The sequence below is a fragment of the Penicillium concentricum genome (assembly GCF_028827145.1).
Source record: "Penicillium concentricum strain IBT 3081 chromosome Unknown utg000001l_segment0_segment0, whole genome shotgun sequence".
NCBI classification, from domain to species: domain Eukaryota; kingdom Fungi; phylum Ascomycota; class Eurotiomycetes; order Eurotiales; family Aspergillaceae; genus Penicillium; species Penicillium concentricum.
Window position 1 is genome coordinate 5654819 of NW_026622754.1, and position 21473 is coordinate 5676291.

Here is a 21473-nt window from a genome sequence, read left to right on the forward strand (position 1 = left end):
CATTATAAACGGCCCTTCGGGTCAGCTGGCACAATGCAGTTCAGTTCAGTCGAGGATTTCCTATAAAGGTTGCAAGGCATCAGAATCCTCTTGACAAGCATGCAAGGGAGGATTGATCGGAGGGTATAATTGGGTGGCCAACTGGATCCTCATGTAATAAAACCTCCTTATAGGGCTGAAGCTTGGCTTGCGGGGCTGACTCGCGTTTCTTGAAGCATAACTGGTAGGGATCGGATCGGATGGGAATTGGATACAATTTAAATACAATTATGTTATCCATGTAATTCTGGTATGTTTTACAGCAGAGGTTGCTGCCTTGTAGGGAGAGAGGTAGATGTGATCAGCAGTTCTCCATGGGTAAAGATGATGCATACTTTGTACCGCCTTGTATTTCCCCCCTGTCGAGTGGAACCAGAATAGAAGAAAATAGAAGAATACTAGACAAGGTAATCTTCCCCCACATTTTCCCTTCCAACTTCTGATGTAACATGAACCTTTATCCTTCCTTTATCCCGTCTACCCTTCAACTGCTCTCTTAACAGGTCCCTAGCTTCCCCAACATGTCTTGGCTTGCGGGGTATGGAAATAGCGATGAAGACGATAACGACAACCTGGGCGTGGATTGGGTACTACAATATGAGTTTGGAGAAATCGGTAAATAACGTGCTTACATGGGATATCCTTGACCTTCTGCATATACTGACGATCACTAGACCAAGCTCAAGCGATTACAGAATTTCGAACGCTTATCAACGACCTGAACGAGGCTGGTCTTCGGGTTCAGGTTCGTCACGGCCACGGTCAAGCGCTATTAGTTTGCATTCGGGTTCCGCGGGATCATTTGGGGAATCTAGTACATCAATCAAGGTAAGTGGCATTTGCGTGGTCTTCAATTGGAGGTTTTCTTTCCCTTGGACAGCTAATTGACACGTCACAGAATTAAAGATTGGTTGTTTGGGATTACACATACCTTACCCGACGGCGACGAAACAGCAATTGCTGACGCCGATACACCATCCGAAGAGATCCGTTCCGTATACCACGCTGTCACCTGGCAAAAGAAAATAGGAGGCGCAGGCATCACGCCAGGTTTTGGAAAATGGGAGAATGTCACTGCCTCATTTCCGTTACACGACCAGGAGGCCTGTGCGGAAATGCTACGTCAATGGAATCGGAAAACAGTGTTGACGACTAGCGACCTGGATGCGATTCGAGCCTTATTTGGCGAGAAGGTATTGTTCCAGTTCCACCGGTCTTTGGTTATATAGTGATGTTGTAACAAACAGCTAACCCTGTGCAGGTCGCTTTCTACTACGCTTTTATTCATTGCTATTCGCTATTCCTCGTGGTGCCTGCAGGATTGGGAATTCTGGGATGGCTATATCTAGGTCCATATTCAATTGTATATGGAACCGTACTTTGCGCCTGGTGCATTGTGTTTGTCGAATACTGGAAAGTTCGAGAGGCCGATTTAAGTCAGAGATGGGATGTCAAAGGCGTTGGAAGACTGAAGGTGAATCGCAAACAGTATGTGTGGGAGAAAGAGGTCAAGGACCCAATCAGTGGTCAGGTGAAACATGTTTTCCCAGGTTGGAAGCAGTTCACACGCCAGCTGCTTCTGGTTCCTTTTGCTTCCGTTGCGAGCGTGGCCCTCGGAGCCTTGATTGTTGCGTCCTTCGCATCGGAGGTGTTCATATCAGAGGTATACGACGGTCCATTCAAGGGGTATCTGGAATTCGTACCGACTGTCCTGTTTTCGCTATCCTTGCCCGCCATAACCTCGTTTCTCACGAGTATCGCAACCCGTTTGACCGAGTACGAGAACTACCGAACGCAAGACCAATATGATCTTGCCCAGACTCAAAAGAGTTTCGTCATGAATTTCATCACCTCTTTCCTCCCCACGATATTGACCGCCTATGTCTATGTTCCCTTCGGCAAACAAATCATTCCCAAGCTCGACATCCTCCGAAGAACGGGGTTTATGGCCGACTTGGTCAGCGGACAGAAGGAATTCGAGGTTGATACAAGTCGATTCCAGCAGGAGGTGATTTATCTCTCTATGACAGCTCAGGTACTTAGCTTCGGCGAGGAGGTCGTCCTACCATATGTGAAGCATGTCTTGAGGCAGAAGTGGCAAAACTATCAGCATCGAAAGGAGGAATACAGCCGCAGGAGAAAATATTCCACAGCAACCGACTTGTTCTTGGTTGACCCGCCCGACGAAGCTGCATTTATGACAAGACTGCGTAGCGAGGCTGGCGCAGAGGAATACCATGTGGAGGAGGATATTATGGAGATGTGTGTACAGTTTGGCTATCTCGCATTATTTGGAGTTGCCTGGCCACTTGTGCCGCTTGGGTTCCTGCTGAACAACTGGCTGGAGCTGCGAGGTGACTTCTTCAAGCTCACGCTGGAATGCCAACGACCACCACCAATCCGGTCGGACTCGATCGGCCCATGTCTACTGGGGCTGGATTTCTTGGCTTGGCTGGGAACCCTATCCACAGCAGCTATTGTGCATGTCTACCGAGGTCCTATTTCCGAGGTACGACTTTCCTCGCTTTTATTGACGTTGTTCGTTGCCGAGCAGGTCTACCTGGGGATGCGATTCACTGCCTCTACAGCCCTCGAGAAGATTTTTTCGGACTCAATCCGAAGAGAAGAGGCTAGCCGGTATGCAGTACGCAAGAATTATCTTGCTGCCAGTCTGGCGAGAAACTCCTCCCCCAGTTCCGGCTCCCAGGGCTCCCAGGGCTCGCCAAACGGTCGGACCCGGCACCGGGTGCGTTTCAACGAACGGGTCAATGTATACAGCTCGAATGAAAAAGACCCCTCGAGCGACGAGAGTCCATCTCCGACCAAAGAGCAACCGGGAAATGATGTGCTTCGTGGGTCCGACCGTGAGGCCCAGTTCTGGAGCGCGCGTTCAGGGGACATGGCAGACGCAGGCGTCAAGCTAATTCGCGCATTAAGCACATCCAAAGCAGGAAATGGGGCTAAATCTTCTAAAGAGGCATAGATATTATCAGACCGATATATTTTTAGAGCGTATTTTCAGTTTCTATTACCCTGCTGCCTGGGATTTTCTATGTATAGATCGCTAGATCGCTCGCTTGGCCATAGCGCCTGGTAATACAAGCCTTAATAGCCTGGAGGGATCAAACCTGTGGGGACTCATTTCCACTAATTAATTTATTCATACGTACCGTGCGTACAATATACTGGAATGTTATTGTACACCTGTGGACGTACTGTCCCTGCAAAAAGCATATCTCAGCCCTATAGGGCTACGCCAAGGCGGGTGTATCCACCTCTAACCCTTGAAGACCCCGGGTGATTCCCTGGTCTTACCCGCTTGCGTGTCTTTTTTTCCTTCTCTTTGTCTCTTTGTCTCTCTGCCTCTTACTCGGGCTTTCCTTCTCCCCTCAATATTTAATTTCCATCCAACCCTCTGAACCTGGTTGTACAGAGCAACGGCATGGATAGCGTCGTGTGAACTTCTCCTTTCTACGGTCACCCGGTCACCCGCACACGACTTTTACAATGGTGACCCCTACCGACTCGTCTGACACTCTAATCACTCCTCCATCTCCCGTACGTGTTTCACAGTTGAACCCCGATTCCACGAGCATAGCCATGGAGATGGACTTGCTATCACCGACCGAATCCCCACCACCCGTGGTCCCGAAACTGCTTCGCGAAGCTAGTGACATCACATGGCTGGAATCCCTGGAATCAAAAAAAGGTCAGGTTGCGCTAGTCCGACGAGGTGGTCGATATCGCCTACTGCACCAGCAGCAATTCAAGAACAGCTTGCTCGCCAGTGTCGGGTACCTCGAGCTAGCTAACGCGGGCGACTTTGCTGCCAACGTCTGGAACCAGATTCCCGTTCCGAGATTTGCCGCTGTGCTCATGGGAATTGGAGGTACACTGGCCTTGGGAATGGTGTTGGTTGTTATTTATGACTTTCGACTGAGCTGGACAAATGTCAAGCTGCTGCGCGCAGAGCGGGATCATCTGCAGCGTCTGCGGCAATACCACGACAAGAATGCAGAGTTGGCCCGGCTCATTGACAGCCGACTTGGGGTCGGGGTGCGTGAAATTGGCACCGAAGTGATTGACCGGATTGTGATGGATGTATTGATGGGATTCGGCTCGCTGCTGGTCGGCGTTGGCACTTTGATGGCCATTGGCGGCGCCAATCCCCACGTCTACAAAGCCAGCAATCTGCTTTCTGGGTACATTGGGAATAGCCTAGCTGCGATATTTGGCCTTGTCAATGCCGTCTGGTCTGGGTATCTCTTTTATCGATTCTATATGCACGACATTGCTGCTTTTGCGCGCGAGCCTAGTGATGATATCCGTCGCCGTCTACATACTCGGGTCCGCCGCTTCCAATGGCACGCCGGTGTAAACGGGTTAAATGGTCTTGTTGCTGGTGCTGCTTCGATGGTCACTGCCGAGCGTTGGTGGGGATACGTTGTCCTGATTCCGTGTATCATTTCTCTAGTCATGTGCAACTATTTCTGGCGGAAAAAGCTGGGTTACGATCGCCCACTCCTTGGGCATACATCACCAACAGAAATACAGGTGACACCGCTCATTGAGGAACTGCAATACGTGATTGTAATGCAGCGAGCTCTCGCCGACCCTGAACATTCGCTTCCGCAGGCCATTGTTCAGCCTGACTCCTTGGACTCAATTTTTCAATTCATTGTCCGTGAAAACATGCTCGAAACATACTGCGAATCCCTTGCCTGCGATAAAAGCACCCGCCATCTGCTTGCCGCATTTCCATCTCTAAACGCATCTCCTGATCAAATCACCATCTCCCTTGACGCCCTCTTCCGCCTTCCTCCCAGTCATCTAGATCTCATCCTGGAGCACGCGAAGCAGTTTCTGCGAACGACCGGTGTTCACGTATTCACACACCGTGAACGATACCTCCTCGAGCTTCTGGGTTACGCCGTCTGTCAAGATCACAAAAGGGCCACAACCATACAAGATGACACGATACAGCACACTTAATGTCTTCGACACCCGATTCTATCGCCGTCTCATGACCTCCCCCGGGGCTCATGCGGTGGAAGCAAAATGTCCGGCGGCTGGTCGCCGGTTGATTTTCATTTTGTAGCATATTTGCATTGATTGCATTAGGGGATTCCTTCCTCTGTTACCCTAGAAATGCTAGACTTGAGTCTTGAGCACACAATAGGTATTATTGTTCCTAATATATTGAAAATTAACTGTGATAGCCTTCACATTCGTATATTCTGTTCCCTGTACACAGTATTCTAAGTATCTTGAGCACAACTAACGGACAATTAAATACATAATTGAAAGGCCTAAACAATCTCCTTCTCCGATGTAAGGGAGAAATCCTTCTCAGTCCCTCCATCGAGCTTAATTCCAGTGATCGCACCGTGGTTGAGTCTGATAGTATCAACGCTCTCTCCCTCAAAGAAGCCCTCAGAGCCCGCCATATACTCCCAAGTCTTGGGCATGCCCTCTTTTCCCTCGGGATATATAGGCACGGGAAAGATCAAGCAGGCAGCATAGTAAACTATTGAGCCAACGAGGAAGCTCAGCAGGAATCCAAGTTTGTACATGTCCTTACTGGCCTGATTCGTCAGGCTAGGTTCCAAGGCCCCAGCGACACCGTGGATGACGAATGCGGTCCCGGAAAGCCAGGCCACGATGGCACGAAGGTTCCAACCCTTCCAGTATGTATAGGGAGTCCCTGCCTCCCGGCTGTACAATGACGGAACATGCAAATTACCCCGGCGAACAAGCCAGTAGTCGACCACCATAATACCGCATATGGGCATCAAGAAGACAGTATATGATGACAGGAAAGTCAGGAAGCTCTTTGCGTCGGCAATGATTTTCCAGGGAAATAACAAAGGGCCTAAGATGCCACAAATAATCTGTCCACGAACAATGTTGATATACCGAGGTAGAAGACCGCTCATATCAGCGCCCGCGGGGAGTGCATTGGTGCCAGCGTTGGAAGCCAGGATAGCAAGAACCATTCCCTGTGGGGAGTCAGTAACCGTAACAAAAAGGATAAGATAAAATTTAGAGCAACTTACGAGGCACGCAAAGAGAACGCCAGCACGAGCACCTGGGCCCCAATAGGTGGTTAATATGGCATTGTAAAGATCCCACACATTCCAGTAGGATGTACCCAGAAATCCTTGTGTAGCACTGGTAGTTGCAGCACTGAGGAACATGATCATAATTTTGCTGATGAAGATCCCCGAAATTTGAGACCAAGTGGCCTGAGATGGTCTTTGTGCATATCGCGCAATATCGGGCTGATTGATAAGAATGGGACATAGCGCAGCACAGATAGAGTTTATAGCCGAGATCATGGGCCAGACAAGTTGCAAGCCGGAAAGAACAGCCTGTCCCTCAAAGTGAAAGCTACCGAGCGAGCCATGATTCTGATGTACAGCCCAGCCCAGAACTGCCACCAGAGCGATGGTGCTGTAGAAGGCCTTGACGACGAAAATATGTCTCAGAACGATGGGGTGCACGAACATCAGGCCCATCTGGAAGAACCAGAAGATAAAGAAGGCCAGCAGATTTGCGCTAGTGATACCAGCACTGAGAGGGAGAAGATTAGGTATGTTGTCCCACGCCGAGCCGAATATACATCGCAGCAGGATTGCCATCAACATTCCACCATAATAGAGATTTGTGGAGAAGTAGATGACAGCCACCGCACCGCGAATGAAAATGAAGAACTTGGCGCCCCGTGGACCACCAGCAGCAGTGCCGATGACGGGGAATCCAACATGGTATTGTGTCGCACCACGCGAATTGAGAACGACAATTATTGATAGGAAAATCGAGCCTATCACTGCAGCAATGAGGGTATGCCACCACGTCTGAATATTTTATTAGAATGGCTGAACGGTGATATGTGGCCTCTGGAAATTCGTCTTAACGCACCAGACCAATGGTAGCTAAAGAGGCACCGAGATTATAGCTCGTGGGCGAAAAAGATGTTGTCAGGTAGTATGTAAAGTAATGGATCCATCTCCAGGATCGTCGTTCTGTAATACATTGTTAGAATATCGGCCCCTTAATCTGAGCATTTGGAGACAGAGACTTGCCAGGTTCAGTTGGAAGTAGATCCTCATTGTAAGCGGCTTTCTCTCCGTCAACGTCTTTTGTTTCGATGGCCTTTCGAAAAGCCGCTGGAGAGCTGAAGGCTTTCTTAGCCTGTGTATTCCAAGTCATCATGTTCACAATCTCAGCCAATTTCTGCACGAGTAGGGAGATGCGATCAGTCGAGATTTATGTCAAAAATAAATGCCCAGCTTCTAACATTCGGTTTCCGTAGCTTATAACAAGTATCTACAGTGTTGAATTGTTATCAAGGGTGTGAACATGACCCAACAATCTGGGCTTTTACAAACAAACTGCATATATAGATTGGGAGAGATACAACCCGTGGACACCTCAAAGCTAATTCGTCGAGGTCCAATCAGAGTCGAGGAAGCTTAGAAATCTTAGATACGAAAAATGCGGGGGAGCTCGGCTCTCTGCGATTATTGGGCAATCCACAGGAAACCTCCACCTCACGGAGCCTCCGATAAACTCTATATGACCTTCCGATTTAGCCCGGGTCCGTGGAATTTGGAGACACGGAACCTCCGATACTGTTACAGAACTCCCACAGCAGGCAGGACCTGAAGCCTAGGTAGTGTGAGAATATAAGCTTGGCTTCGGAATATGTATGGAAATTTTTTCCTAATCACTAATAAAGACATCCTAGACTGCAGCTGATGATTGAAAAGATCGCGATTTGATGGATAAAATCGTCTATTAGGTCTATTGCACAGCCAGGATATTTCTGCATCGATCATTCCAGCCTCAAACTTATTTTTTCGCCCTTTACTTTGTTAGATTGTGTCCAACATGTCAATTGGAACCACCCCCAAGCATGGAAGACGAAGGATGTTGAGGGCGATAGCTCGTGGATCTTGCGTCTCACCTTCGAGCAAATTGAAGGCTTCCACACTGCACTTGTCTACGCCAAAGAGCACCCTAAACCTCTTCTTGATATGACCCAAGCCGACTATCCACTCCCTGAAGCGTCCAAGAAGGCGCTGGAGGATGCCATCGCTACCACCCAGGGTCGCTGGGGCATGTGCCTCTTGAAGGGCTTTCCAGTCGACGAATGGTCTGAGGCAGATATGCGTGTCGCTTACTGGGGCATGGGACTTTATATTGGTGTTGGACGCACCCAGAACCGCGCAAGTGAGGTCATCAACGACGTACGCGATGCAGGAGGCAGCTACAAGGTGAAAGGCGGCCGTGGATACAACACCAACGCTGGTCTTGACTTCCACCAGGATTCAGCCGACGTGGTAGCTCTTCTATGCCGTCGCACCGCCAAGGAGGGTGGGACTTCCAAGGTCATGAGCAGCATAGCGCTACATGATCGCGTCGCTGAGCTCCGCCCTGATTTGCTTCCTGTGCTCGAGTCCAACAACTGGTTCCACAGCTTCCAGAATACCCAAGATGCAACCCAACCTCCTTACTACCGCTGTCCGCTCATGGGAAGAAGTGGTGCCTACTTCTGTGCTCGCACCAACCGCAAAAACACCGTCGCCGCGCAGCGCGACTTCCCCGACGTGCCACGGCTTACAGCCCAGCAGGTAGAGGCACTTGATTTCTTGGATACCATTATGCCATCTGACGAGTACTGCTATACTATGGAGCTAGAGCGCGGTGATATGCAGCTGCTCAACAGCTTTGTAACGCTGCATTCGCGCACACCTTTTGAGGATCATGAGCTGCCAGACGAGAAGCGTCATCTTATGCGTCTGTGGCTTTCTATTCCAAGCTCTCAACCTTTGCCCCCTCAGTGGGCCGAGTACTGGGGTGATTCCAGGGCAGGGGCTGTGCGTGGTGGTGTCCGGGGTAGTGCTATCACCAAGGACTTCCTCAGATATGAAAAGCGCCAAGCCGAGGCCATGGGTATGCCTTCCAGAGGCTTCAAGCCGGTCGTGACGCGAGAAGATATGATCAAGATTGTCACGGCGGGTTGAACATCGGTTGTATCATTGACTGCTCGAAATTTGTGGTCTCATGTATATACCACGACTAACTGTGAACTCTATTTTGCTCTGATACTGTACAACCCTTCACGTTTTCCCTCTTTTTCCTTTTTCAGTTTTTTTGGTAATCTATGTCCTGCTGTAAAGCTCTCATTCACTTTTTCACTCTTTGATTGACTCATCATACTGAGGCCTGCTCCATGGTGGTAAAAAAGCACTGCACCAAAATTCGTAATAATGGTAATACTTCGATGGCACTTTGATACGAAATCATCTATACCAGCGTTTTTATATGTAGGTACTCGACTTAGAGAACGGCATGCAAAGTAAATATCAAGAAAAGGTCGCTTCCACATATGCGAGAGATTGTCTAGTGCTCAATAAGATTCAAAGATTCTGCTTTGGGTTTTTGAGCCTATGCCCCATTTGTGAATGATACACCTCCTGCAAGCCGATCAATTTCCATCTCCCTCTGCAATCCCATCACGTCAAAGAATCCCTTGGGATCTAAGCCTTGTGCTTCTGCATCATCTTGACCAGTCTCCATAAGATACTTATAGGCACGGCGAATTGTGTGAAGAACTGACTTTCCCGCAGCTCCGGGGTAGATAGCGAGCTACTTTGGTATTAGACTGGAGCCCAACGAGCGAAGTTGATAGTATGAAAACTGACCTTCACTCCCCACTCACTCAGCTTTTCGGGTGAGAACCACGGTGTCTTGCCGTTGGAAACCAAATTAACCATGAGCTAAATAATATCAATAAGCTGTAACAATGAAGAAGGGCATACAGGTTCTCCACTTACAGGCATTGGGGCCAAAACCTTCACAGCATTCTTGATCTGTTCTTCGGTCTCAATTGCTTCCAAGAATCCCATATCAGCGCCGCATTCTCGTGCCGCGAGGAGCTGTGATAGAACTTTAGGTATACTCTTCTCAAGCCATGTTCACGCACCATACTTACTCTATCAATGGCAGCGTGGTATCCTTCAACGGCCAGCGAGTCCGTCCTCGCAATTATCAATATATCACTACCACCGTATATAGAGTCCCGCCCAATAACGCACGCACGAATCCTTGACTTCCAGGTTCTGAGAACGCAAAACAATGTCAGTAAGTGTATGGGCTTCCACTCTGGGCTGGGATCTCAAAACAAAAGACATACTCTATGTCCACAACTTCCTTGCCTTTCAAATGACCACATCGTTTATTCGCAACTTGGTCCTCGATGTGGAAGCCCGCAACTCCACACGAGTCATACATCTGTACCATGCGGGCAATGTTTGGCGGTGAACCAAACCCGACATCTGCGTCAGCAATGAGTGGGATTCGAGGGTCAATGTTAGCAATCATCTGCGCGTTCTGCGCAAAGTCGTTGAGAGACGCAAAAGCAAGATCTGCTCTTCCAAGACGTGCGGCCGTGGTCATAGAGCCGCCTTGGTACTATTGTCACGTTAGTTGGCCATTTGGTTGGAGAGATCACAGCTGAATTCGAGTCATACCATGACTTGGAATCCTTGCTCTATAGCAAGTCGGGCACATAGACCATCATACACCCCCGGGGCTTGGATGCAGACGCCCGGTTGAGATAGCAGCTTTCGTAGCCGCGTTGCAGGCTTCATGTATGGCTCTGGGGTGGTGCTGTCTCTCATTTTTGCTTCTTTGCGAGAAATGGTTCTACTGGATTTGCGAGAAGTGCAACTGCCTTAGTTATTGATCGCAACAGCTAGTTACAGTAGATAGAAATTCCAGTCACTGGCCGGAGATTAATTGATTTATCCCCCGATCGGAACCTCCGATACAAAATATATAACTGGTCCTTCTCAGCGAGCAATGTATAACTTCCGCTAAGCGCCTAATTTGAGAGGCGTATACAGCCAACTTAGAGGAAATAGTGCAATAACCAATTACAATAAGATAATTATCATTAAAGCCCTTACCCCATGGCCAGGAACCCACTTAACGAGCAGAGATTACACAATAGATTAAAACGCGCGCTTTGACCTCGATAATGCGAAAGTGGAGTGCGGAGTTTGGACCGCTGACTGCCATAAGGTACCTTCGGACCCTCCGTTTCTCCTGATCTTGAATATCTACGCTTCTACATGGACTTCTCCGGCGTAGTTCCACCTGCAGATGGACCCGAGTCCCCCATGGCGGGGCAAATTTCCCAGAGCCGCAAACGTGGCATCGGGCGGACAGCTTGCTCGAGATGCAAGACACGAAAGCAGAAGGTGTGCAGATCACACTATCATCCCGAAGATACTAAAGCCCCGTCAGTATTAATTATTTGATTTTGCAGTGTGATGGCCAGCTGCCCGTCTGTTCCAACTGTACGAAATCAAGGGCCACTTGCGACTTGCAAAATGTCCGTGGCGAGGATTTGGTCGTCGCAAAGTACGTGCATCTATCGGTTTGTTGTCAGAGAAAGTACTGATGGCAAATTAGGTACATCCATGCTCTTGAAAATAAGGTCGCGGAACTGGAAATCCAACTCCTGCAGCACCAACCTTCGCAGGCCGAGAGGTCCGATGCCAGGACTCCCTCGAGTGGCACGCCAGGGCAGATGAGCATTGCCGACGTAGCGAATTCGCTTTGCCTCTCTCTTCCCGACACATCTTCAGGAATGGAGTTCTCCCAGTTTGCACTTCATCTTGCCCTTAATATCGGTGACGTCTCTCAAGCCTCGGCGACCACTGATCGTAGTTCAACCGGTGACACCAGCATGTCAGAGGAGCACCTGGAAAGCTCTGCCGCGAGAAATTACCCATTCACAAATGTTGTAGAAAGCGGCGTGAATGGCACTGGGCTACCATCAGATGAACTGGGTGTAAGACTGATCAAGACATACTCGGAGAGAGTTGACTCGAGGTATTCGTTCCTGGATCTAGACGAGATCATGCAATGGCATCAAGACAGGGAAACTCTCTTTCATATTAGCCTGAAGTCCCTGACTGCCAGTCAGCAGTTTGGACTGTTCAAATTGTACCTCGTGTACGCTGTTGGGTCTGGTCTACTTTCCTTGACGGAGAAACAAGCATCTTTACCTACACCAGAGGTCAGTGATACCAGAATCCTTTATCCCGATCAAGCATAGTTAGCCAACTACCAAACCAGGCTTTCTATGCGATGGCAATACGGCATATCTCCGTAGCGCGAGAGCCCCGATCGATAGAGAATATCGAGGCCATGGTTCTTTTGGTGATATTTCACCTTCGTTCCTCGATCAGTCAAGAACTATGGTATCTCATCGGATTTGCCATGCGTACCTGCATTCACTTGGGAATGTATCTTTCAAGGCGCGAAGTCGACCTGCTCCCCGCTGTTGTTCAAAAGCGCCGGAAGTTGTTCTGGACAGTGTATTCTCTCGAGCGTAACATTTCTATCGCACTCGGCTATCCTGTCAGTCTGCCAGATCGATTAATTGATGTCGAGATGCCCACTCTGATGCGAGAGGATGATCACAAGCTACGGCAAGTAATCCATCTGTTCCGACTCAGGAGAATTGAGTCTCGCATTCATCATTCTCTATATCGTATTGACCGCACCCTGCAAGAGCTTCTGCCAAAGGTTAGAGGGTACTATCAAGAGTTACAGGAGTGGAAGGAGAGCTTACTTGGGTCTGTGTGCCTGGACAACAACAATAAACCGGATTATCTACTTCTCCATTACCACCGAGCTATTCGCCTCCTGATGCAACCTTTCCTCTCTATCCTACTAAGCTCCGATCCATATTTCAAAGCTTGTTTAGATTCCGCGGGTCAGATTTGTCAACTACATAAGAAATTGCACCAGAACGCTGCGTATGGACATAGCTTTATCGCCGTCCAGACCGTCTTTGTCTCCGGTATCATGATGCTATATTGCCTATGGACACACAAAAGCGTCTGGAGTGTGCGATTGAGCAACAATATTCGAGCTTGCTCGAGCGTTCTATTCGTTATGGGCGAAAGAACTCCATGGGTCCGGCGATACCGCGACGCATTTGAGGCGCTGGTGACCATGACCATGGAGAGGCTAGAGACCCAACAAGAATGTGACGTTAGAGATATTTCAAACATCATGGAGGAGGTTCCCATGCAGAACACGGGAGTCCCACCGCTTGGTGGCACCCAGAGTGGTGGCAATGTAGTTGCCGGGTTTCCGGCAATGGAAGAGCCCGGACCACCACAAGGAGAGCCTATGCCCCCAGCACTGCAGGTGTTACAGGACAGATGGATGGAGTTTGATACAATGGCGGTTGTGGATGAGCTTGTCACCTGGGTAGATCCCAACACTCCCCCGGCGGAAACATCTTGGATACCAGGTTACGGAAGTTTGGGGGATACCAGTTGGGAGGCATGGCAGTTACCATAAAGAGAAAGACCATGTCCGCAAATTTGATCCGATTTAATGATGATCATGATCTTTTTCTCTTTCGAGTATTGACTTTTGAATGCTGAAATTTAGTTGTATTGATAAGATGTATAACAATATTCTTCATTATCTTATTTCGGCACATATACACCCATTATACATGTTGTATGCCCTTATCCTTGCTTTCTGGCGTCATCCACCCATTTTCTATCTGGTTGATAAGGGAACGTAGACCGGAAGTGCTTGGCGATATCCCGCCTGGTCGTCACCCAAACGTCGGGCTTGTCAGCGACGTATTTCATAAAATTGCGAAGCGCCTCACAACGACCAGGTTTGCCGATGATACGGGTATGCAAGGGAATGTTCATCATCTTGCCGCCTTCGCGGTACAGCATGTCGAATGTGTTCTTAAGGTACTTCTCATAGCTCTCGCCTACGCTAGAGCCGAACCCGGGAGACATGTGGAACTTGCCGTCGTTGCAGTCATACTAGCCAAATGTATTAGGATATGTTACCGTCGCATGGATGTGAGGACATTGAAAAAGGTGAACTTACATTGTATGGAATCAGGAGCATGCCCTCCCGCTCGTTCTTAGGCAGGTGGTCTTCCCACGGCAGGTCGAGCCAGTAAGGAACATCATCATTGTAACACTCGGACGACCAAAGGAACTCTGCACCAAGCTCCTTCCATATTTCAGGGAACAGGTGATGCGTTTGCGGTGTTCCACGACCAAAGTAGGCTCCCACAGGCATCTCGCCGGTAACCTCCTTCAACATCAACAAACTCTCCTTCACATATTCCTTATCCTCCTCGAGATTAAAGTCCCAGAAGTCCTTCCATCGCAACCCATGAGTAGCGATTTCATGGCCATCGCGTACCAAGGCTTTAGCAAATGTAGGGTTTTTCTTCAGGGCGACTGCCACCGCATATGTGGTAAAATTCCAGCCAAACTCTTTGAACAGGCGCATCAATCGCCATGAGGATGCACGACTCCCGTACTCGAAGTCCTGCTCGGCATTAAGGTAGCGCGCATTTTCACGGTGTCCACCCGAAGCACCCTTTTCCCACAGATACGGCTCCGAGATACTGTCGCCGTCCAAGATACAGCGCTCACCGCCCTCCCTATCAGGAGTCAGTTTGTGGTATATGAAAGCAATGCCACGAGTTCAAGGGAAAGCAATCTTACTCGTAGTTCAGCACAAACGAAACCGCAATGCGAGCGCCGTTGGGCCATTTAGCGTCGAAGCCCTCCTCACCGAAACCCTCAAAGTCCCGAGGGACTTGATACTTTGGATCGATGTGAACCATTGTGAAATGATGTATGTCAAATGATGAACTCAGATACAATTGAGTGTAGATTTTAGGGAAATCATAACTGAATAAATGACCTCGGGATTAAGCTACAGACATGTTATCTCGGTTGATATCCGATATCAAGCGGGGGTTCATCGGAGCCTCCGATGCGCACCAAATGCCAAGCTCCAAGCAAAATCGCGGAATTCAAAGCGACGAGAGTGGAAATAGCGGATGTCGCCCCTGTTACCGGGATTTGATCAAACGAACTCCACTTCTTGACCGGCAGCTGGCTCTTAGAGGTGCTATTGGATTGCGAGTTCGGGGCTTAATCCTTGGCCATGATAAGGATTTGACACAAAGGTGTTTGTAGTCAAGCAGCTCAAGAATGGCATCGCAATTGAACAAGCTTCATCACACTACACATCAATATTGACAGTCGTTTAACACCATGACGCCGACTCGTGACGAGATGCTTTCCCTGGCAAAAGGGCTGTCATTGAAAATCCCGGAGCACGAGATTGAAGACTACGAAACGCTTCTTGTGCGAACCCAAAACACATTAGAGCTGGTCGCTGCCATGGATGGTGAGCAAGTAGGGTCGGGTTTCAACTGGAGCGCCAACTGATCAACATCGCCGCAGATTACCAACCCGAACCAGACCAGACCACCAGCCCGAGGCAGAATATCCGCTTCCCTCAGCCAGCCGATAACCCCCTCGGCGCATGGGCCTGGCGCTTCGATCTATCGTCTATTTCCCCAAGCTCTGATGCCCTGGAAGGAAAAACTCTCTGCCTGAAAGACAATATTTCCGTCGCCGGCGTACCATGTTTACTCGGCACCGACACCTTCCGCGACTGGGTCCCGCATACTGATGCCACGGTGGTGTCGCGTATTCTTGACGCCGGTGGCATTATCACTGGTAAAGCCGTATGTGAGAACCTGTCGCGTGGGGCTGTCAGCTCGACCGCAGCAACTGGCCCTGTGCACAATCCGTACGCGCGGGGGTACTCAGTAGGAGGCAGCAGCTCAGGCACGGCGGCGCTTGTGGCAAGCGGGGCCACGGATATGGGCATTGGATGTGACCAAGGAGGCAGTGTTCGCATTCCGGCTGCCCTAGCGGGATTATATGGGTTCAAGCCAACAGCTGGGCTTGTACCATATACGGGCATAGCGAGCAATGATGCGAGCTTGGATTATGTTGGGCCAATCACAACCACATGTATGGATAATGCGGTGCTGTTGGAGGCGATTGCTGGTGCCGATGGCTTGGATGATCGCTCGGGAGCGGGGATTCCATTTCCTACAAACGTTCCACGTTACTCTCACTTGTTGAGGAAAGGTAGTGCTGCTGGAATCAAGGGGCTGAGAATAGGCATTTTGAAGGAAGGTCTGCCTACTCACACTGACCCGAATATAGAGGAAAAATTCAGAATGGTGGTCAATGTCTTTGAAAAGCTGGGGGCTAGCGTGCAGGAAGTTAGCGTTCCTCTTCATACTCATGGCAGATCGGTGTATTCTGTGGTCAGCAAGATGGGGAATCATATGGGAATGATGGGACAAGCGACAGGTCGACGACAAATGATGTTGACAGATTTGTTTGAAAAGAGGGGCCTTCCCTACACATCCGATGTGATCAGCAAGGTAACTCCAGGCCCCTTGAGCAGCACACATCTCTCTCTGACGCCGCTTATGTGTGTCCTAGATGAGCATTATGAGCAAGGAAGCCCTCCTCAGTGGCGAGTTCGCCTGGCAGCGCTATGGAACCGTATATCCAAAGGCTGTGAACATTATGCGGAAGCTAAAAGATCTGTATGACAATGTTCTGTCTTCAGTGGATGTGATAATAATGCCCACGACCCTTTTGCCTGCAAACCGCCTCCCAGTTGCCGAGGCAATGCCGGTGGTCCAAATAGAAGCAGCGAAAGGGATGACAGAAAACACATGCCAATTCAACGCCACTGGACACCCAGCTCTAGCAATCCCCATCGGGTTTGTGCCTGCGAATGGGGATAAAAACGTCAAGTTGCCCGCCAGTATGCAGATTGTGGGCAGGTGGCATGATGAGCTGACTATCTTGCGTCTTGCACATGCGTGGGAGCAAAGTATCAACTGGAAAGAATTTTGAAGATAGGGTATACCATTTTATGAAGTCAATAATGATCAGCGACACTGCTTTCCGATCTCCTAATATACCTCCTCGCCAGCATTCGTCAGTTATAACCCCGGCCTATTCAACATAAAACACCGGCATTTACCTTTGAACCTCTATCAATTGGGACGTAGATTTACACTGCCGCTAATAGCTCATTGCCATTTAAACCCATCATTTGAATCATCATATAGAACGCAGATTACTCTAATTTCAATCAATACCTATTTGGGTGTACCATGTATGTAAGTCAATACGATCAAGGCTCTTTTGACATAAGTACAATACATGGAACAGTTGAGTTTCCCAGAAATGCCTAGTATTTTCCCTATAGATAGGAACTGTTCACCTGAGAACTTTGGTAATCGTTGGATGGGATACATGTATGTTCTTTATTTTTGTTGTAGATATTATCCTAATATCAACACGCTAGAAACCAAGTTCCAACGGCATAGCAACGAATAGCCTAGAAACTAAACAGTCCGCTGCGGGCCTTACCGTATGGATAAACCACCAGCGCGGAAATGAACAAACCAATCGTGATACCAATAGCTACCTGGATCATACCAAACCCTAGACTAAATACTGAATTACCAGACGATAAGCCAGCCCCGGGCCCTGAACCGGCGCCACCACCATGAGACCCGACATTGTTACGAATTTCATCCGCAGACTGTACACCCGAGATCAAAGAACCTGTCGCAGCAAGTCCCGATGGAACTAGAACGAAAATGGCTGGCAGAATAGCGGTCGCAGCGTGGCCATGCCAGAACCGGCTGTATATGTTTCCCATGATACCGACGACAAACGCGCCGACTGTGTTCGCAACCTGAGAGTTCGATCCCAGTTTCTTCGTGCTGAAGTAGTTGCTAATATAGCCCGCCAGTGCGATGATGCTCATGGGTGGGAGCTGTTTCCATTTTCCTTGGTTGATGATCAAAAGCCAGACTGTCTGGATTGCGACGAATGGGAACCGTTGAACATACGGATTCTTAAAGGCCCCCTTTTCTGGGCATTGAGTGTCGGATACCGCATTGTTGTCTATCAGCCCATAGATGGTTGTGCCAACGGTAATTCCATATCCAATGAACAACGAAAAGAGGAGAGCGTAGACCATCCGAATCGAGCCAGCGATGATCTGATGGGACTGAAGTTCCAAGCTGCTACAAAGAACAAGGAAACCTGGCAATATCAATGCAATCGATGATTGCGCGATGGCAGAAAAGCAAAAGAGGTACTGTGGTTTGCCATCCACAACTCCAATGGCGATGCTGCCGAAGGCTCGGGCGAGGAAGGACGTCACCACTGTCGATGTCACTTCAAAGACATTCGAATACAACACTGAGCGAGGCGCGGCGACATGTTGCATTAAACCGACAAGAATACCATTGAGAAAAATGATTGGCATGTCAATCGGCCTGGCACTAAAGGCGAAAGGCCCCACAGTTGCAGTGGCCAGCCCATACACCAAGACAACGATGACCTTGTGATACTGAGGTTTTTTCTTGATGACTGAATCGAGCTCCTGGATTGCTTCTTCAATGCCGATCACATCATGGATTACATTCTTGTAGATGAGATGTGTGTCCGATAGGCGAGCCAAATCAATTCCCTGGGCTACACGAACCAGCTTCACCTCCGTCGTGCGAGTAGAAGGGTCATCGAACGACATGACCATGCAGCCTGGCAGGTACAGGAATTGGCTGTCAACCTCCAACACTTTTGAGGTCATCTGCATGTACTCTTCAAGTCTATGTGTGGGAGCACCGAATAACATCAACGCTCTGCAGAGCTGCATAATATACCGCTGCCGGCAGATAATCTCTGCAATGTGCACTGTAACTCGAATTTCATCCTCAAGCCGCATATTGCGACCTCCACCACCACCACCACCACCGCCAACAGCGGCAGCACCACCACCCTCCTTGTCGCGACGCTTCGAGGCTTGTGACAGGATCTCGCTCGAAACAGGGGTGCTCGCTCCACTGAAACTTTCAGCGCTCCCGCCAATCAAGGTCGAGGTGGACGTATTTTGGGGCTTTTTGTACCACTTCAGTGGCTTTCCCTTCTTGGGGGCTGGAGCTCCAGCTGGGGCCCCTGTTGGGGTTGGGGCCCCGGTGGGGGCGGATTCTGTGCTGCGGGATGAGTCAGTTGAGGTTCGAGACTGGCCTCCAGCACCTTGTTGCTGACCACCTTGCAATTTGATCAACTGCGACAGGATCCCACCTCCGCCAGAGCGATATCTCAAGCTCGCATCTGCTCCTGTCTCATTCTCTTCTTCTTTAAACTCGTTCCCGGCGTGAGGGTAAGGCTTCCCACGACCCTTGCGGCGTTTTTGGGAATGATCTTGGGTCAAATCTCGCACCAGACGATGAGCCTCGGAGCTGGTCCCTTTCTGGTTCCGCTGCTTCGCTTCCACACTTTTGTGCTTGTCATCTGTCATATCAGATAGAGCAACTGCACCGCCAGTCGCCCAGTCTGCGTGATACTTCCCGGCTGATAAGTCGTCTCCCTCAGCCTGTGGGCGGCCCAGACGGTCACCGAACTCTGATGCTTTCTGTCTGAAGTTCCTGGTCATGGCTCGCCATTTCTCCCGTGTGGATCGCTGCTCGGGTGTCTCGGGCTCCTTCTCTTCTTCCTCCTTCTCATCTTCCTTCTTTTCATCTTCCGGTGGCTTCTTTTGGTCTTTCCTTTCAACACCTTCTGTCTCACCCGGCTGTGACTCGCGATCTTGCAGCGGCGTATCGGTAATATCTTCGGTTTCATGGGAGTATGGCATTGTCGGTCTATGGGGCAGGCCTTGACTGTGAGAATGTTCCCATTCTTCCCGGGGAGCTTGTGCCGGCGGGTTATGTCGAGCCCCCTGCATAAAACCCGCATTTGATCGAAATCGCACCCGCGGTGTTGGCTCTTCGTCTTGTGGGCTGGTCTGAGGTGCATCCTGCCAAACTTCGGACGAGCTTGTATTTTCTGGGTCCGAGTCCTCGTTGGGACTGCTGGTGGATGCTACCGACATGAAGGCGACGCGTGGGTTTCACTTTTCACTCCTTCGCCAACATCTAGCCTCCGATTGTTTGGTAGTAAATGAATTTGTAGATTGTAAATCTTTTGTTCAGTGAAAGAATTTTGAACCACACAAGGTCTCACGTCTAATGTTCTCGGGATTTCCATGTCAAATTGGGCTATCATAATGGCTATATGAGCTCACGGAGACGTGATTGGGGTATACTGGTGAACCACGGTCGGCAATCAGCAAGGACTTTATTTTCGCGCGGTCAACAATGTAGAAAATCATCAACTCAATGGGATTCTAAGCCCTTTCCGCCAGTCATGAGGTATTGTTTGCGGGTGTCGCCTCATCGGAAATCTATCCCACGCAAATCTCGGACTTGCAGGTTTCTCGCCACAAGACACTATATTTGATATCATCATTTAATTGCTATAGAAAGACACATTAGCAGTCTGGAAGAAACATATTCTAACAATTTGGCCCATGGGCAATTCTCCGTCTTTGATGATTGTACTAAGGGATGTAGACAAGCAACCTCTAGCTCCTTTTATATTTACAAGTCATAAGAGGCGCAGAGATAAATATGACAGCTTGCAACACTTTAAACCCCTGGAATATCATAAGTCGTGGTTTAACGACTTCATTTGATGATCTATCAATTTTCCGTGCTTGAATATATATATCTGCAAGTATATATAGTGTGTCCCAATCATCGGAAACTTAGTCTCGTCTACCATAACATAGCACAGATAGCCAAGGCACTTGAGCATACTTCATGCTGCATACCTGCCGTTGGCATGGAAGTCTATATAAACACCTGCGGACATTTTACCCAGTGCAAGGGGTGAGGTAGAAAAATTGATTATGTTGACATTCAACAGATTACCATGTGGCTCGAATCTAGAGCATTCTAAACCTGTCAAATAACACAAATTCTAACCATGACTTCTTATTGACAACTATAGTAAGCGTCTTAGTTAGGGCTCATAAGGGATATGAATCAAGATATAGCCTAGAAGTTCAGTTGTGATTATGACATATCCATGAAAGAAATAAGGAACAGACGAAGAGACGTCAGCTGAAAGTCTTCAACGCGCCTCCAGTCCTTTCGTGTTGAAATGACGAAAAAGTACCCAGTTCAATATGAACACAGTATTAACGCCACAGTACAAGACTTTTTATCCTGATTAAGGATATTGAACACTTCCCCTTCTGCAAGGATGAGGGATAGCACATTGTACCATTACCTTGGAATCCCATCAAGCCAGAAAGTCGGCACTACAGGGCAAGTTGTGGCGACGACATAAGCCTGCGAGAGTTTGGCAGGACGTTACGAATCCCGATTCCTACAAGGGGTGTCGATCATCCCCGGCCCTCTCAACTGGACCATTGAACCTGTACCGACCAGTGTACACACATTCTTCAAACAAGGTGGTCTTTGTGTGCATTCCAAGATCGTCTGCATGGTGTCTGTCGAAAAACTTGACATGTAACCAGGACCATTTTTATTAGTCTCTATTCACCCACCTTTTTCTCCTGGTCTTTTCTATCTACTTCGAGATCGAGATCGAGGTAGTGGTTTGTGG

The 21473-nt window shown here is 49.0% G+C and overlaps 9 protein-coding genes across 9 annotated transcripts; 5 read left to right on the plus strand and 4 right to left on the minus strand.

The window, feature by feature from the left end:
* Positions 1-560: 560 nt before the first annotated feature.
* N7517_002163 (anoctamin family protein) lies at positions 561-3022 on the plus strand (the record flags this gene model as incomplete). The annotated part of the gene is made up of 4 exons (XM_056719893.1): positions 561-654; positions 714-867; positions 938-1232; positions 1301-3022. 4 exons carry the CDS (start codon positions 561-563, stop codon positions 3020-3022), a joined length of 2265 nt encoding a protein of 754 aa, XP_056584028.1.
* A 524-nt stretch (positions 3023-3546) lies between these two features.
* N7517_002164 (uncharacterized protein) lies at positions 3547-5031 on the plus strand (the record flags this gene model as incomplete). Its single annotated transcript, XM_056719894.1, has 1 exon — positions 3547-5031. The coding sequence occupies one exon, from the start codon at positions 3547-3549 to the stop codon at positions 5029-5031; it is 1485 nt and encodes a 494-aa protein (XP_056584029.1).
* A 317-nt stretch (positions 5032-5348) lies between these two features.
* N7517_002165 (nucleobase cation symporter-1 family protein) lies at positions 5349-7151 on the minus strand (the record flags this gene model as incomplete). The annotated part of the gene is made up of 4 exons (XM_056719895.1): positions 5349-6038; positions 6096-6896; positions 6961-7064; positions 7121-7151. The coding sequence occupies 4 exons, from the start codon at positions 7149-7151 to the stop codon at positions 5349-5351; spliced, it is 1626 nt and encodes a 541-aa protein (XP_056584030.1).
* Positions 7152-7617: 466 nt separating this feature from the next.
* On the plus strand, positions 7618-9068 carry N7517_002166 (TauD/TfdA family dioxygenase; the record flags this gene model as incomplete). The annotated part of the gene is made up of 2 exons (XM_056719896.1): positions 7618-7639; positions 7921-9068. The coding sequence occupies 2 exons, from the start codon at positions 7618-7620 to the stop codon at positions 9066-9068; spliced, it is 1170 nt and encodes a 389-aa protein (XP_056584031.1).
* Positions 9069-9492: 424 nt separating this feature from the next.
* N7517_002167 (isocitrate lyase/PEP mutase family protein) lies at positions 9493-10727 on the minus strand (the record flags this gene model as incomplete). Its single annotated transcript, XM_056719897.1, has 6 exons — positions 9493-9693; positions 9750-9824; positions 9882-9983; positions 10040-10166; positions 10241-10518; positions 10578-10727. 6 exons carry the CDS (start codon positions 10725-10727, stop codon positions 9493-9495), a joined length of 933 nt encoding a protein of 310 aa, XP_056584032.1.
* A 453-nt stretch (positions 10728-11180) lies between these two features.
* Positions 11181-13431, plus strand: N7517_002168 (Zn(II)2Cys6 transcription factor; the record flags this gene model as incomplete). Its single annotated transcript, XM_056719898.1, has 4 exons — positions 11181-11309; positions 11378-11472; positions 11524-12133; positions 12193-13431. 4 exons carry the CDS (start codon positions 11181-11183, stop codon positions 13429-13431), a joined length of 2073 nt encoding a protein of 690 aa, XP_056584033.1.
* Positions 13432-13604: 173 nt separating this feature from the next.
* N7517_002169 (uncharacterized protein) lies at positions 13605-14740 on the minus strand (the record flags this gene model as incomplete). The annotated part of the gene is made up of 3 exons (XM_056719899.1): positions 13605-13919; positions 13987-14554; positions 14619-14740. The coding sequence occupies 3 exons, from the start codon at positions 14738-14740 to the stop codon at positions 13605-13607; spliced, it is 1005 nt and encodes a 334-aa protein (XP_056584034.1).
* A 436-nt stretch (positions 14741-15176) lies between these two features.
* N7517_002170 (Amidase) lies at positions 15177-16853 on the plus strand (the record flags this gene model as incomplete). Its single annotated transcript, XM_056719900.1, has 3 exons — positions 15177-15312; positions 15369-16369; positions 16431-16853. The coding sequence occupies 3 exons, from the start codon at positions 15177-15179 to the stop codon at positions 16851-16853; spliced, it is 1560 nt and encodes a 519-aa protein (XP_056584035.1).
* Positions 16854-17343: 490 nt separating this feature from the next.
* N7517_002171 (threonine/serine exporter family protein) lies at positions 17344-19893 on the minus strand (the record flags this gene model as incomplete). The annotated part of the gene is made up of 1 exon (XM_056719901.1): positions 17344-19893. One exon carries the CDS (start codon positions 19891-19893, stop codon positions 17344-17346), a length of 2550 nt encoding a protein of 849 aa, XP_056584036.1.
* Positions 19894-21473: the final 1580 nt, after the last annotated feature.